Genomic DNA, 16,364 nt, shown 5'->3' on the forward strand with positions numbered 1-16,364 from the left:
CATCCCTCTTTTATTGAATTTCTCTCCTGTCCTCTCTTCTGTGTCTTCTTTAATGACTAATAAATAATCTTCATATTCGCCCCTCAAAGAGTTAACTTCAAAAACTTCAAAAACTACATTTGAATCACCTGTGTTCAAGGAATCCAACCCAGGCCTGATAGAAAGTAGCTCTTTGAAGAAGCATTACACCATTGCAGCTGCCCAGGGCACACCGTCTGCCCCTGGGAACCTGCCCCTAGCATGCCGTCTGCCCCCGGGAACCTGCCCCTAGGAACCTGCCCCTGGGAGCCTGCCCCCGGCATGCCGTCTGCCCCTGGAAACCAGCCCCTGGGAACCTGCCCCCGGCATGCCGTCTGCCCCTGGGAACCTGCCCCCGGGAACCTGCCCCCGGGAACCTGCCCCCGGCATGCCGTCTGCCCCACGGGAACCTGCCCCTGGCACGCCGTTTGCCCCTGAGTCGCACTTTGCTCTGTAACCATGTGATTCCCTGTTTCTCTAGGGGGCGGAGTTAACATGTACTGACCTCCCATACCCGCCCCCTGTATGCGCATGCGCACAGCCAGCCCTGTCCCAGTCTCGGCCACGAGGGTAAGCAGCAGTCTCTTACCCCGAGCCGCCGGTCTCTCGTACCCGTCCAGTATCGGAGCTGCGTGCATTGTACCGGTCCGGAGCAGCCTGACAGCGGCCAGCATGTCTGCAGAGATCCTCAGCGGAAAAACAGTCTCCGGGTGAGTGCCCCCTGCTGCCAGGAAATGCACCTACCCCCTCAGGGGGTATTTGCAGCTCATGCATGCCTGCGCAGAAGGGCAAAGGGTAGGGGGGCAAGGGGCAGGGGCTGTTAACATGCCACAGCTGCTGTCAGAGCCACCCCCTCTGATCTGGGGCTAAAAATGTGTGTTTTGGGAGTGTAGCTGTAACAGGAGTTATTTTACAAGGAACCCCCTTCTTTAAATCCTGCAGACTGCAGAACTGGGGTGTAAGGGGTTAAGCCGCTGTTGCAATATAATAATAATGACAGCCAGGGCCCTGTACTGAGGGTGAACAACCTTTGGATTGAAGGCTTTTCATACCCCCACTCTCATTATCCTCAGCTCAGCTGGCTTGGAGTAAGTTTTGTTTTGCAGAACTCTTGCCCCTTAGGGGTGTTATTGTGGGCAGCCATGTGGCTTCATTGGTCTCATCTTAGATCCAGGAGCCGTATGTCTATCCCATGCATGTTTAATACCCTCGCTCTATTACCCTCTACCACTTCTGCCGGGAAGCCGTTTAACTTTTTCACGCTTTTAAATCCCCGGGTTAAATCCCCTCTCGTGGTGCCGGTGCTGCCCCCTGCAGGCCGCGGACGGCCGCATAAACCGTCGCTTTGCACCGTCAGCTGATCGTCGGCCTCCCAGTTAGTCTCATTCGTTACGCATTAAACTTTTTTCCCCCTTGATCAGCAGCACGTTGTATCTTTTGATACATTTATCAAGTTATCTAAAGTGTATCATGAGTCCCGAAACCTTTCTGCCCCCGTAGCGAGGAGCGTCGGGGTCGTTACAGGGTTAAAGAAATATGTTTTTCATGTACTGCCACCCAGGGTCGGGCTCCAGAGGCGGATCGGCGCTGTAGTGTGCAGCCTGTCACATCCAGCCCTCGGGCGCACTTATGTCATTAGGCGCCCGCTGGCCTTAAAGCGCCGGAGCCGCCTCTTTATCCCCAGTCCCTGGAATGCGGAACGCGTCGGGCAGCGAGGTCGCTGGGGTCGCGGAGTAACCATCCAGACTCCTAAATGTTCTCTAGACGTATCATGGTGATGGTAATAGGAGATCAGAGCAATTTCTATCATGTCGTTGGAGGATTGTGGGAATTGTAGTCCATTGGCAGCCCCCTGAGCAGCATTCTTTACCCCGTGCATCGTTCCGTCTTACAGACTAGTCAGAGACCGACTGAAGAATGAAGTTGGCGCCATGAAGGAAAAGTACTCCAGCTTTAGCCCCGGACTGGCCATCCTGCAGGTGTGGTAAAGCGTTTAGTGCTGAATTGGGGGGGGGGGGTCACCCAGTCTGTGGGATTTGTACTAAAATACATCTTTTTCTCTTAGGTGGGGGACAGGGACGATTCCAACCTGTACATCAGCGTGAAGCTGAAAGCCGCTGCCGAGGTAATATCCGCTGATACAAAGTATCTTATTTCCTTTACAATAAATGTATCTCTGTGTTGACGAAGCGCGTCCTTTAGAAATCGGGTTATAATATGTTTTATTTACTTTATTTACCGTCTTACATATTTTTCTAAAATAAAATTATTTAAATTCCGCCCTTAGATCGGGATCCACGCCAGCCACATCAAGCTGCCAAAGGCTGCCACGGAAACCGAGGTAAGGAGACCTGTGCGAATATTTCAATTCGTGTATCTCGGTTGTCGTGGGATTGATTTGTAGCCCATACAACCCCCTAACTCCGTGTTCTAAATATCTCTCCAAAGTAAGGGTTAAATGATCGCACGCAATCCGTTTTAGCTAATTAATTTCTCGTTAGCGTTAATTTTCCTCGTGCTCCAAACTCTATTTTTATACGGAATGTTCTTTCGTTTTTACTCCTCAGATTCTGAACAAAATAAAGTCGATCAATGAGGATCCAACGTTCCACGGATTGATTGTTCAGTTGCCCCTAGATTCCGACCACGCCATCAACACGGAAAAAGTCACCAACGCCGTGTCGCCCAGCAAAGACGTGGATGGGTGAGATATGTGTTCAGGTTTTGTGACGTCTCGTGGCTTTAGGTGAAGCGAGGTTCAGTAAGTGAGAACCTGTGAGAGAGAGCGGAAGCTCCTCTGTCATCATGGAGCCCCAGGGATGCAACAAACCCCCAGGTTTTGGTATACCTTGGCACCCCTGTGCTGGGGTGGTTTGTGCGGGGGGCGCATCTCCCCTAAACATTCGCAGGGCTGGTAAGAGCAGGGTCCCTGAGTCCACTATTTGGGGTGAATCCTAGAAGAACCGTCCCTTCCTTAGCTTCGGTCAGGTAGAAAAGGAAGGGTCTGCGTGTCCCGAGAGGGCACTCCCATAATGCAAAGTCTCTCGACACCGCGTGCTTCATTCACGCATCGCCTTGGGAGGTCATATCGGAAATATCAAAAGTAAACATAAATGTTGCGAGTTTATTTTCTTTCTCCGCTGTGACATCACCATTCGTATTCTCCGTTACAGGTTGACCAGTATAAATGCCGGGAAGCTGGCCAGGGGAGATCTGGACGATTGTTTTATTCCTTGTACCCCAAAGGGATGCTTGAACCTTATCAGACAAACAGGTGAAATGATCATATCATTGCCATCGCAAATGCCGCCCCTTTGTTCTAATTCTTGGGTTTTTTTGGGGGGAGGGTTTTCTAGAATCGCTGCTTTTAATATTTTGACCGTTCTGTCTCCAGGGGTTCAGATCGCAGGTAAAAAAGCTGTGGTTATCGGGCGCAGTAAGATAGTCGGGGCTCCGATGCACGACCTCCTCCTGTGGAACCACGCAACGGTGACCACGTGCCACTCCAAGACGGCCACTCTGGCAGATGAGGTACGGGCATCTAATGGGACCTCGCTTTTTATTGCCCGGGGGGGGGCGATTAATTCAGTCATCGCGTGTTGGAAGATGGTAAATGCGCAGGTGGTATTAATTCCCCAAATAACCTCAACAGGTGAGCAAAGCAGACATTCTGGTGGTTGGAGCGGGTAAACCAGAGATGGTGAAAGGGGATTGGATAAAGCCGGGAGCCATCGTGATCGATTGTGGCATTAATTATGTCCCAGGTAAGAAGTTACATTAATACAAATAATATCTACGTGGATACAATGTGTCCAACATTGTAAATACTCTACAGGGCTATGGAAATGCATAAAACTTTACAGATCAGTCCAAAATACCCTCAAACTGATACCCAGGAAGGAGAATATTTTCATTATTTTTCATTTTTTCATAAGGGAATATTTTCTCTGTTTTAAATAGAGTGGGTTCGCGAGAAGTTAAGTTCCAGTAAAGTTTATCTGCAGATCTAGAGGTTGCCAGTGTAGAGAGAGATACAATACAACTGTTACAAAGTGTTGTATGTTCTACGAACCTTTTGTTGAAACAGAAAATGTAATAATATAAAAAAAATAGAGAATAAGGGAGTTCCATTTTACTTCAGGGTTGAGAGTTGATATTAAATCCATCCCTCCTCCCGAAGTTGATGAATGAAGGATTTCATATTCCTTATCATCCCGAGTTAATGTGTTCCAGCTTTTAGTAACATTAAGTAAATCTGAATTACCGTTCAAAGGTGTTTTTTTTATTGAGGAAAGGACAATTTTGTCCATTAAAATAACATGAAATGGATCAGAAATCCAGCACAGACGGGGTTAATGCTGTAAATGACTATTGTAGCTGGAAACGGCTGATTTTTAATGGAATATCTTCATAGGCGTACAGAGACCCTTTATCACTCCCATCACTCCTGTGTCCCAATGGCCCTTTATCACTCCCATCACTCCTGTGTTCCAATGGCCCTTTATCACTCCCATCACTCCTGGGTTCCAATGGCCCTTTATCACTCCCATCACTCCTGGGTTCCAATGGCCCTTTATCACTCCCATCACTCCTGGGTTCCAATGGCCCTTTATCACTCCCATCACTCCTGTGTTCCAATGGCCCTTTATCACTCCCATCACTCCTGGGTTCCAATGGCCCTTTATCACTCCCATCACTCCTGAGCGTAGACTTCTGAGGCGTTTAGGGCAGTGACTGTTTATAAACGCAGCGCCGTTCCAAAGGGCACCAGGTCTGCCGGTATCGTCCTTGACCGTTCTTGTTTTCTGGCGAGTCTGTCGCTCGTATTACCGAGGCAAAGTCCTGCTGTCTGTTAACCCTTCACTGCCTGATGTGTTTTGCACAAGAAGCTTATTATAATATTACGCTGCGGGAAAAGTATGACTCGATGAAATGAGACGGTTAATCTGTAACCAGTCGGGGGCGATGTGAAGAACACGGAGAATGATTGCTTTTCCAAGGCTGGGGTGTTATTCCAAACAACGATCGAGAAACTATTTTAAAAAACATGTTTTCTTTTGTGCGCAAAACATAATAAAATAACTTTATAACACGCAGCGATAGGCAAAAATAACACGTTTAAATAGAGCAGAATCTCCCCCCCTCTTCATCCACTCCATGTTCGTATTTTTTACCGTAAATTAGGAGTATGTGAGTGGCTTTTATAATATAATTATCTTTTTGTTTCCGTATAGCGCCAACAAATTCCACGGTGCTGTACAATTAAGTTACAGCTCAAGATATATAAAAGACAGACGGGGGGGGCTTCCAGAACTCGCTATTTATTTGAAAAAATAAAACGGGTCATTTATGAAAAGAAAACCGAAAAAAGGCTTTTCCTGCATCGCTGATTAAAGGATTTTTGTGACGGATCTCATTTTAAGTGTGGTAATCGGAGCTTCCCGAGGGCAGCATGATAACCGCATGACGCTTCGATAGAAATGTCCTAATTTAATCTTTCCTAACTTAATTTTCTGCCGGTCATCTGCGGAACGGCTTGTACTCAACCCTGCGGATAAAGCAGTACGACTGTATTTCGACCGGTTAGAACGTTGTGCGTGTACACAGGGGATTCAGAACAGACCCCCCCCCGCGCCTATAGCGTTTGCCAGAATGCCCCCATTCTTTTCCAAGGGGACCCTCATGAAAGCTTAAAGGGACAGCGCTACTATTATGTATCAAAGAGCATAGGATGGCTGGAGCGTCCCTTTAACAAGAATTTCAGAACGTTGTGCTGGAATGTGGCGCTTGCAAGAAAACACCACTAGGTGGCGCTGTGTATAGGCGAACACCCAGCCCATTCTAAATTGGTTCCTTCTGATTAGAATTCAGTAACTAATAGGTTAATAAGCACGTGGCCGATAGATCCGTATAAAGCATTCACAAAATACCCATTTAATAAAATTATCACAAGGGCACGAGGCTCAAATTTAAATTGTTGGCCTCCAATTTATTAAAAATTAGACATTTTGGTGATTTTTTTTTTTGATTTTTTTTTTTTTTTTTTTTTGAAGTTTATCAATAATTTGAAGCCTGTAAACCAATTTCCTTTTCAGACGCCACCAAACCATCCGGGAAAAGCATTGTCGGGGATGTCGCGTACAAAGAAGCTACAGAGAGAGCGTCCCACATCACCCCGGTGCCAGGTGGAGTGGGGCCGATGACAGTCGCCATGCTCATGGAGGTGCGTATTAACCAATTAGTGTCCTAAGGATACTGACGCCCCGCGGCATCGTCTATGAAAACCTCATGAGTTGCTAATTGCATTTTTTTTTTTTGTCTTCATTTACGATTCTTTCCTTCAGAATACGGTGGAGAGCGCAAAACGCTACCTCGAGAAATATCGTCCCAACAAATGGAATATCGAGTATAACCCCCTCCAGCTCCGGACCCCAGTTCCCAGGTAAAGTGGGGGTATATATATATATATATATATATATATATATATATATATATACACACTTGTCGTCCTTTGTGCAGCTCCTGCAAGATCACAAACGAATATTAAAAACATAATAAATGGCAGATTTTGGGGGTTATGTTTAGTGATAATGTTGCTTGTTTCATGTTTTTTTTTCTTTTTTTTTATCATTTAAGGGTTAATACACACCTCTGTAGAATCTACAATAAACCAAATTGCCAAATCTTCTTAAATTACAACTAAAGTTTAAATAAATTGAATATATAATATAAATATATAATAAAATATTATTTGGTTATTGTCGCCCTCGTCAGGCGATCGGGTGATAATTTGGGTTTTTTTTTTCTCGTAGCGACATCGAGATCTCCCGGTCCTGTATCCCGAAACCCATCGGAAAGATCGCGGAAGAGATCGGGTTGCTGTCCGACGAGGTGGAGCTGTACGGCCAGACGAAAGCCAAAGTCCTGCTGTCCACCATCAGACGTCTGCAGGGGCAGCAGGACGGGAAATACGTCGTCGTGACCGGGTAATTTAACACGCGCTGATTGGCCATTCCTGCCCACCTATAGTTATGGCAGATAATTGGTTACATTTTGTTACAATATATTTTTCTATTTTATTTAAAATCCATATTTTTATCTCTCCAATTGGCTGTTGGGGCTCTGTGAATGAAGGCTGTAACTGATGATGCGTTACTGATGTCATATTGCAATGAACCTTACAGAATTACCCCTACCCCGCTGGGCGAAGGTAAAAGCACCACTACCATCGGCCTGGTGCAGGCTCTGGGCGCTCATCTCAACCTCAACGTGTTTGCCTGCGTCCGGCAGCCGTCCCAGGGGCCGACGTTTGGAATCAAAGGTACGTTGTAGGCTTTCGTTCTGTGTCCTTCCAGACGTGGCTTTTATTTAGTGCTTTTGGTGCAGCGATATTTATGCGTTTGGTTACATTTTATTAACTTAATGTACGGAATTCAGAAGGGCGCAAACTAATTCCCCGCTGGGCCGGCTCAGCGTCCCGTAATTTATAGAGGTTTCTTGGCAGGTCGCAGATGAGGGTATAATATAATAATATATAACATAATAATTTAATATAATATATAAGCTGGACTGGATATTAAGTATTTAGCCCAAAACCATAAGATCTCACGGATGTTACATTTTCTGTTTCTTAACAGGGGGCGCCGCGGGGGGCGGATACTCTCAGGTCATCCCCATGGAAGAGGTAACCGCTAAATCTTCTAATTTACAAACATTCAAAAGTTTGGGGGTCACTGTTTTCAAGGAAATTTCTGGGGAGTAATGGGAGTGATAAAGGGCCATTGGAACACAGAAGTGATGGGAGTGATAAAGGGCCATTGGAACACAGGAGTGATGGGAGTGATAAAGGGCCATTGGGACACAGGAGTGATGGGAGTGATAAAGGGCCATTGGGACACAGGAGTGATGGGAGTGATAAAGGGCCATTGGGACACAGGAGTGATGGGAGTGATAAAGGGCCATTGGGACACAGGAGTGATGGGAGTGATAAAGGGCCATTGGGACACAGGAGTGATGAGAGTGATAAAGGGCCATTGGGACACAGGAGTGATAGGAGTGATAAGAGCCATTGGAACACAGGAGTGATGGGAGTGATAAAGGGCCATTGGAACACAGGAGTGATGGGAGTGATAAAGGGCCATTGGGACACAGGAGTGATGGGAGTGATAAAGGGGCAATTGGAACACAGGAGTGATGGGAGTGATAAAGGGCCATTGGAACACAGGAGTGATGGGAGTGATAAAGGGCCATTGGGACACAGGAGTGATGGGAGTGATAAAGGGCCATTGGGACACAGGAGTGATGGGAGTGATAAAGGGGCAATTGGAACACAGGAGTGATGGGAGTGATAAAGGGCCATTGGGACACAGGAGTGATGGGAGTGATAAAGGGCCATTGGGACACAGGAGTGATGGGAGTGATAAAGGGCCTCTGTACGCCCGTCTGCGCTTGATTTCTCATCCATTTTATGTTATTTTAATGGACAAAATGTGCTTTTCTTTCAAAAACAAAGATTTCTTCCTAACCCTGTTCTTTTATCTGATTCTTTCCTTTAGTTTAATCTCCATCTTACGGGTGACATCCACGCCATCACGGCCGCTAACAACCTCGTAGCCGCTGCTATCGACGCTCGCATTTTCCACGAGCTGACGCAGTCTGACAAGGTATTAACATCCGCGCATGCAGTGTGGGTTATACAAGCGATTGGGGGGGCGCACCCCAGCGGTGGCTAATCATCTGTATCACTTTCAGGCTCTTTATAACCGCCTGGTTCCATCGAGCAACGGAGTCCGGAAATTTTCAGACATCCAGATAAGAAGACTAAAGGTGAGACACGAAACCGAGAGAGCTACGGGCCAATCCAGCGAGGGTATTAAGCATGCGCGGGGTAGGGATACGGCTCCGGGATCTAAGATGAGACCAACGACTGATTAAGGTTCAAGTCTTTACAGCAGGAGAAATGGGCGACTAGACGGGGGCCGGATGGGGCCGATCTGCTGGCAGGTTCTATGTTTAGACTGCATCATAAGGTCGGCTACTACCCTTAATACCAGCTACAAGCATTGAGCGCCCCTTGACATACAGTGTTAGAATAGTGTTTTAGGATGTTTCCATGGTAACTATTTGATAAATATGCCCTCTTGTGTGGCGCAGTAACGCCGGGGCAGCCAGTTACCTTCCCAGATCTTACAATTCCCGTTACTTTCCGCAGAGACTGGGCATCGAGAAAACAGACCCCACGACCTTAACCGAGGACGAAATCAACAAGTTCGTGAGACTGGATATCGATCCGGACACCATCACATGGCAGAGGGGTACGAAGGGTTAATCCTATACACCGGACCTGGTCTTTAACCCCTTATATATACTGCAAAACTGCACAGCGGGGATGAACATTTTGAGTGCCGACGTATCTGCGTCGCGGCGTTCGTCCCGGCGGCCAATCAGGGATTACTTTACTGCGTATCGCCGCCAGCGCTTGGAGCAGATGGGGGAATTGGCCCCGACTTGTGTTGTTTTTTTTTAAGCATTTTTATTCGCCAAATAATTTCAGTTTATAAATAGGAGGCGCGCAGGGTCTGCGTCTCAGAGCCATATGCCGGGGAATAAACCCAATCCCGCCAAATTACCAGAGAAACCGCGACTCCTGCCGTCCGCCGGGGGGTTTTGGATGCTAGAGAACATATAAATGGCTGTCGCCGTTAGCAACAGACTGGCGTTCTGGCAGATCGGACGTTATAGATAAAGATTTTGTGCCTTTTTTATTTATTTTTTGTCGCTTAACAGTAAGATATAGTAATAACTAGTTTTATTTATTTTTTAATGTTTATTTAAATGTTTTTATTATTTATTTTTATTTTAGTGCTCGATACAAATGACCGCTTCTTAAGAAAGATCACGATTGGTCAGTCCCCGACGGAGAAGGGCTTCTCGCGCACGGTAATCACGGCTCTCTACCAAATATCTGTTTTACGTCTTCAGCGGAAACTTTTCTATATTCATATTTCCAGTTTTGATTTATTTGCTTTATTTCTGTCGCTTGCTGCGTCTAAAATCCCCAATTTTTTATTTTTTTTAATTGAAATACATTTTTTTTATTTAAAATCTTTAAATTGAATGCATCTTTTGGAATATTAATCACCATTCATTCAACTGATTTAGGTAGGTAATAGAAGTTTTGCCCAGTAGTTTCAGTTTACTGAAAGGTTGCAGATAAGTGGAACAGCCTCCCAGCAGAAGTGGTAGAGGGTAATACAGTGAGGGGATTAAACATGCATGGGATAGACATACGGCTCCTGAATCTAAGACGAGACCAACGACTGATTAAGGTTTGAGTCTTTACAGCAGGAGAAACGGGCGACTAGACGGGGGCCGGATGGGGCCGATCTGCCGGCGGGTTCTGTGTCTAGATTTAATTTTCTATGTTAATGTTTTTTGTATCTGCCCCACCCCCCAGACGCAGTTTGACATCGCCGTAGCGAGTGAAATCATGGCGGTTCTGGCGCTCACCGATGGGCTGGACGATATGCGGCAACGCTTGGGGAAAATGGTGGTAGCCTCCAGCAAGAAAGGAGAGCCAATCAGCACGGAGGATTTGGTAAATGCCCGCGGCGTTGTCATGGTTATGGAATTACCGGAGATATAAATGCGTTCCGCGGGCCGGACCCTCCTTCCTGCCGCAATCACTTTCTGGTTTGGAGAGAAGGAACGTGAGGTGCCGGACCGTCCCTTCCACGTTCCGGAGGAGCGCGCTCCGTTTCCTTGGAAACCCTTTTTCTTCTTTCTTTATAAATGTTACGTTCTGATGAGCAGCTCTGTATCTTTTTGATGACGGGGAGACTCCGGTGGCTTCTTTCTCGCAGCCTTCATGTTTGTTTTTGTCTCGCAGGGAGTGAGCGGCGCGTTGGCCGTCCTGATGAAGGATGCCGTCAAACCCAACCTGATGCAGACCCTGGAAGTGAGTGGAGTCTCCGATCTCTTTTTTTGGTTGGATTATTCGTTTCTAATTGTACACAGGAGCCGACGGAATGATTCCAGAGCCAGAACGATACAAAACGTGGTGGAAACAAAAGTTTCTGTGTTATAGAGATAGCCCCCTTGACCCCCCCCATTAGCTGATATATGCACTGGCACTCATATTTACACACACATCATATTTACACAAACTAACGCAAGCACACTCATGCACACGCACATTCATGCTCATGCACACGCACATTCACGCACACGCACATTCATGCTCACGCACATGCACGTTCATGCTCACACACGCACATTCATGCTCACGCACACGCACATTCATGCTCACGCACGCACATTCATGCTCACTATAAACTCACTTGCTGCCTACACCCTGTGAGCGAGCTTACGTGACCTCGCTGGGTTCCTGCTTCCCCAGGCCGGTCCAAAATCGTTTGCAAAGCGCTGGTCCTCCCGGTATAATGAAAATGTTTCTGCTGAACCTCTTTGCTCGGAAAGTGTAATGTAAGGGTTAATTATGCGTTTGGGTCTAAATACGCCAAAACTCCTAAAAATGTTTGTTTTTGCTTCCAGGGGACTCCTGTGTTCGTACACGCCGGGCCTTTTGCCAACATCGCTCATGGCAACTCGTCAATCTTGGCCGATAAGATCGCTCTGAAGCTGGTTGGCCCAGAAGGATTTGTCGGTGAGTCTCCTCGTCCTCCCATAAGCTCTTCGCGTTGATTCGTTTTGATTATTAACCAGATTTGCTTTTTTCCTCCCCAGTGACCGAGGCGGGCTTTGGGGCTGACATCGGAATGGAGAAGTTTTTTGACATCAAGTGCAGGTACTCCGGTCTCCGTCCTCATGTCGTTGTCCTGGTGGCTACAGTAAGAGCTCTGAAGATGCATGGCGGAGGTCCAACCGTGAGTGTCTCCTATCCTTTCACTGCCACACACAGAGTCTGCTGGGAGACTGTTCTACGTATCCACTACCCTCTCAATAAAGTCAAACTTCTTTGCGTTACAGCTGCTTATGTATCTGTAATCGCGCCCTTTCTGTAAATTATTTGGCTTTCCGAGGCCGTGGCGTCCAGATCTAAAAAGCTTCAGACTTCTCCCTGCTGCCTCATCGACAGACTGTCTCATCGACAGACTGTCTCGTTTTACTCGTTGGCCACTTTTACAAGGTTTTACTCGTTATTTTCCTCTCTCTCCCCCCCCCCAGGTAACCGCCGGCGTGCCCTTACCAAGAGAATACACCGCAGAGGTACGTGTGTCACAACGTTCTTATGTCTCGTTTAATAAAGACAGGAGAGACTCTGCTGGGATCCCCGATTGCCTCCCCCTGCTGGCTGATCGCGCACATTGCAATCAGCAATACAAGCCTATGGAGCCCTGCTTGCTGATCACAGTGCGATCGGTGCAGGGGAGATCGGAGGGAAGAGTGGGGAAAAAAATAAAAATAGTGTTTTTTATTATTATTGAAACAGGAATACATTTTTTTAAAAAATACATCAAGTGCTGTGATGTCATTGTGACATCACTGGCATGCATAAGATGTACGAGATCCTAAAGGGATCCCTATCCATACTGCGCTGATAACCGTGAAAAATATAAATAAAATAAAAAGCACATACAGGGCCCCAGCACTACATGAAAAAAAAATTATAAACCCTCCCCCCAAAAATAAAAATTTTAGTAGTAATTTTTTTTTCCATACTATACCTCACAATTATATATATATATTTTTTTTGTATGTTTCTATGGTTTCAAACGAAACCCCTCATTTTCCTGAAGACTAAGAAAAGATGTATAATTATCGCAGGTTGAAGCGGAATCTTAATTAAATCCACAAAATATATATATATTCCTTGGTAAGGAAAGGGTTAACTGTATAGCTATATGCTGGGAGTTTTTTATGGCAGAGGAGGAGAGGGGTCTGGTTTTGTGAGTTTACAATCTACAAGGAGATTAGGAGGGATGGGAGGGGCTGCCTGGCTGAGGATGATTGGCCGTCGTGTTTTGTATAAAGACCGCGCAGAAAAGACTGGCGTCGAAGAGCATTTATTTTCTTTTTAATGCCGTCGCTTGTCGCAGAGACCGATGAGACCTGTTCTCGCACCTATAATACCGCCTTGTTTCACGCTCGCTTGTCTGAAACACCTTTTTTTTTTTTTCGCGCGGTGTTAACCCCGCAGGGCACGGAGAAAATTAACGCGTTCCTTTTTTTTTATTTTTTTTTTATCCGTCTCACAGAATTTGGAGCTGCTGGAGAAAGGCTGCAGCAACCTCAACAAACAGATCCAGAACGCCACGACGTTCGGGGTTCCCGTGGTGGTGGCTGTTAATGCTTTCAAGTAAGAAGAAGCTTGGTCGAAACTGCGCTTATTGGCTCCAAAAATGGCCCTCAGTCCTTGTAAAATAAAAATTTACTCCTAATCACGCTGCGAAGTGCAGGTTCTTTCAGAATCCCCGTCATCTGGTAGTGGCTGTTAATACTTTCGAGTAGCAATGGATTTAGTAAATAAGTGGAACGTACGCTTTAATCAGGTCACAGCGGTCCTCTGTGTGTGAAAGCTCCCTTGGTTATTCTATAAATTGCTCCTAATCACACCCCAAAATGTAGGCACTTTAATGCTATGTAAAGAGTCTCCTGGGGCCAACATCTCTGGGTTTCTGATCACATCTCCAGGTAACCAAGACCTCTATTGTAATTAACCCTTTCCAGGTATTTATTTTTGTGTCCTTTTGCCCGCAGAACAGACACCGAGGCCGAGCTCGAACTCGTCTGCCGCCTGGCAAGAGAGGCCGGAGCCTTCGACGCCGTGAAATGCTCTCACTGGGCGGAAGGTGGGAAGGGGGCCGTGGATCTGGCCCACGCGGTGCAGAGGGCGTCCCACGAACCGAGTGAATTTAAGTTCCTCTACGACGTGGAGGTAATTCTCGGGGCTGAGGGGGGGGTCGGGGGCAGATAATTTCCGAGGCTCAGCGTCTCATTGGTGTTTTGTTTGTTTTCTTAGCTGCCAATCGCTGACAAGATCCGAATTATCGCCCAGAAAATCTACGGCGCCGACGACATCGAGCTACTCCCCGAAGCTCAGAAGAAGGTTGAAGTGTACACCCAGCAGGTGCGGTTTTAGAATTTGTCCAGGTTGCTTACGTGGGATTTCGACAAAACAGACAGGATAGACGGCTTTGGCTTTTCTTAGTTTTAGCATGATGTGTTTTTACTTTGCTGAACGGGTGGTAGATAAATGGAACAGCCTCCCAGCAGAGGTGGTAGAGGGTAATACAGTGAGGGGATTAAACATGCATGGGATAGACATACGGCTCCTGAATCTAAGACGAGACCAACGACTGATTAAGGTTTGAGTCGTTACAGCAGGAGAAACGGGCGACTAGACGGGGGCCGGATGGGGGCCGACCTGCCGGCGGTTGCTTTGTCTCTCTAATGCTTGGGTTCCGTCTCCTGCAGGGCTTCGCGGATCTCCCCATCTGCATGGCCAAGACTCACCTCTCCTTATCTCACAACCCGGAGCTGAAGGGCGTCCCCAAAGGCTTTGTCCTCCCCATCAGAGATATTCGGGCGAGCGTCGGCGCCGGCTTTTTGTATCCTCTAGTAGGAACGGTAAGAGTTAATAGCGACATCGTTTGCCTTCTAGATATATACATTTTTTTTTACAGCCCCGTTTCTTTGAGATTTTCCCCCTAAAAAGTATTCATTCTTCGTGAAATAAAATAATTTACTGATCCGGAGGGAATGTAACGCGGGATTCCGGGGTTCTGTGTAAAGCGTCTCCCTGTGTCCCCCCCCCTCAGATGAGCACCATGCCCGGATTACCCACGAGGCCCTGCTTCTACGACATCGACTTGGACCCCATCACCGAGCAAGTGAACGGATTGTTCTGAAGCCGCCTGCAGGTGATGTTTTTAATTCAGAAAAGTTTCGATTCTTACTTCGGCCCTTAAATCAAATCTTAAGATCGCTCGATGCCCCCCTCCCCCCGAGCCGAGCGATGCTCGGGGGGCTTATTCACTAAACTGTGAATCCATTCTCACGGCTTTGTAGAAATAATTATATTTGATAAACATTTAATGAACCCTATGAGCTAACAATCTTATTTTTTTTTTCTCTCTTTAGCCTCGCGGGATCTCGTGACGAAGCGGGACGATCCGTCCGCCGCCCTCTTGACCGATATTCCGTGGCATCTTTTATTTAGGGAATTAGGAGCCGGTTTTAAATGTATTTTTTTGTTTGTTTTACGAAAGTCTGATCTCAGATTAAAGAAACGTCTAATTTTACCAACGGGTTTTGGCTTTTATTGTTTCATAGCTGGGAATGGTTTTAAAGTTTCTGCCATCATCTGCCATGGTGCGGCTGGCTGAGAGTCGCTACCGCAAGTGGGGGGGGGGTCACGCTCATCCCTCCAACTGCTACGCAGGAACAATAAGGCCCCCCTTTTTATGTTTCTCAGAGAGTGGTAGATAAGTGGAACAGCCTCCCAGCAGAGGTGCTGGGCCATAGAAGACCACGCCCACTCGCTCATAAAGTGTCGCACTGCGTGGGTGGGGCCTCCAACACGATGCCAACTCAGCAATAAAACAATTGTCTAGCTCGGTGGGCGGGGTCCTTTAAGCCCCCCAGTATGAGGAAAAAAAATGGCAAAATTAAATTTTTATTTATTGGCCTGTCCTAATCAAGACTAAAAATCACTTTTGCGATATATAGATAAATAATAATAAATTCTGGTTATGATATTGCAAATGCAGCTAAAGAAAGCCACGCCCACTCGGTCAGAAAGCATTGAGTGGGCGGGGCCTCCTAACACCATGGCAACTCTGCAGCAAAACAACTCGGTGGCCCTCTAAGGCCCCGCCTCCATGATGTCATAAAGCAACCCTGTGAGCACAGAGTGAGAGTGTCAAACCGGTCACAGTTCGTCTGAGCAAGCGATAGCGAAGATGAGCGATGCCGAGGAAGACGTGATTCTGAGCGCCGTGATGATTTTTGGCTGCTTTGGGGTTTTCGGACTCCTTTGTATCAAATTGCTACAAGCGATGGAGCGAAAGCAGAAAGATTCTCCAAGAGGAGATCGCGGATCTGCGCTGGACCAACAGCTTCTGCATTTCCTGGCCGACATGAACAACAAAATGTCGCAAATGGAAATGGAGCGCAAGCGGTCCGTGTCTCGCCTTGCTGACAGAATCTTCACCCTGGAAGAAGAATTAAAGCTGGAAGATGGAGGCCGCAGACAGAGGGATGGAAATGGGCCACCGAGACTTCCCAGAGAAGAGCGAGAGGCCACCTCTAGAAGTGCTTCGGTGTCACTGGACAACGGACCTCTCGCCGGCCGTAAACAAGAGAGCGACCGCGCCGTGTCCGAG

The 16,364-nt window shown here is 47.0% G+C and overlaps 1 protein-coding gene and 1 long non-coding RNA gene across 3 annotated transcripts; one reads left to right on the forward strand and one right to left on the reverse strand.

The window, feature by feature from the left end:
• Window positions 1-8: 8 nt before the first annotated feature.
• LOC128505265 (uncharacterized) lies at window positions 9-391 on the reverse strand. 2 transcript variants are annotated; one of them, XR_008355560.1, is made up of 2 exons: window positions 368-391; window positions 9-229 (listed from the first exon to the last, which is right to left on the reverse strand). It is a non-coding gene; the product is annotated as an uncharacterized LOC128505265 (long non-coding RNA). The 2 variants fall into 2 exon arrangements; XR_008355559.1 differs by lacking the exon at window positions 368-391 and adding an exon at window positions 276-315.
• A 176-nt stretch (window positions 392-567) lies between these two features.
• Window positions 568-15,281, forward strand: MTHFD1 (methylenetetrahydrofolate dehydrogenase, cyclohydrolase and formyltetrahydrofolate synthetase 1). Its single transcript, XM_053475182.1, has 28 exons — window positions 568-728; window positions 1,913-1,997; window positions 2,084-2,143; window positions 2,306-2,359; window positions 2,586-2,722; window positions 3,192-3,292; window positions 3,413-3,549; window positions 3,671-3,782; window positions 6,114-6,241; window positions 6,363-6,460; window positions 6,831-7,004; window positions 7,203-7,339; window positions 7,656-7,702; window positions 8,574-8,681; window positions 8,770-8,844; window positions 9,230-9,332; window positions 9,881-9,957; window positions 10,475-10,615; window positions 10,907-10,975; window positions 11,572-11,683; window positions 11,764-11,903; window positions 12,205-12,246; window positions 13,236-13,336; window positions 13,738-13,915; window positions 14,000-14,107; window positions 14,455-14,607; window positions 14,799-14,900; window positions 15,121-15,281. Exons 1-27 carry the CDS (start codon window positions 691-693, stop codon window positions 14,886-14,888), a joined length of 2,805 nt encoding a protein of 934 aa, XP_053331157.1. The 5' UTR covers window positions 568-690; the 3' UTR covers window positions 14,889-14,900; window positions 15,121-15,281.
• The last annotated feature ends 1,083 nt before the right edge of the window (window positions 15,282-16,364 follow it).

Source organism: Spea bombifrons, chromosome 9, assembly GCF_027358695.1.
Source record: "Spea bombifrons isolate aSpeBom1 chromosome 9, aSpeBom1.2.pri, whole genome shotgun sequence".
NCBI lineage: Eukaryota > Metazoa > Chordata > Amphibia > Anura > Pelobatidae > Spea > Spea bombifrons.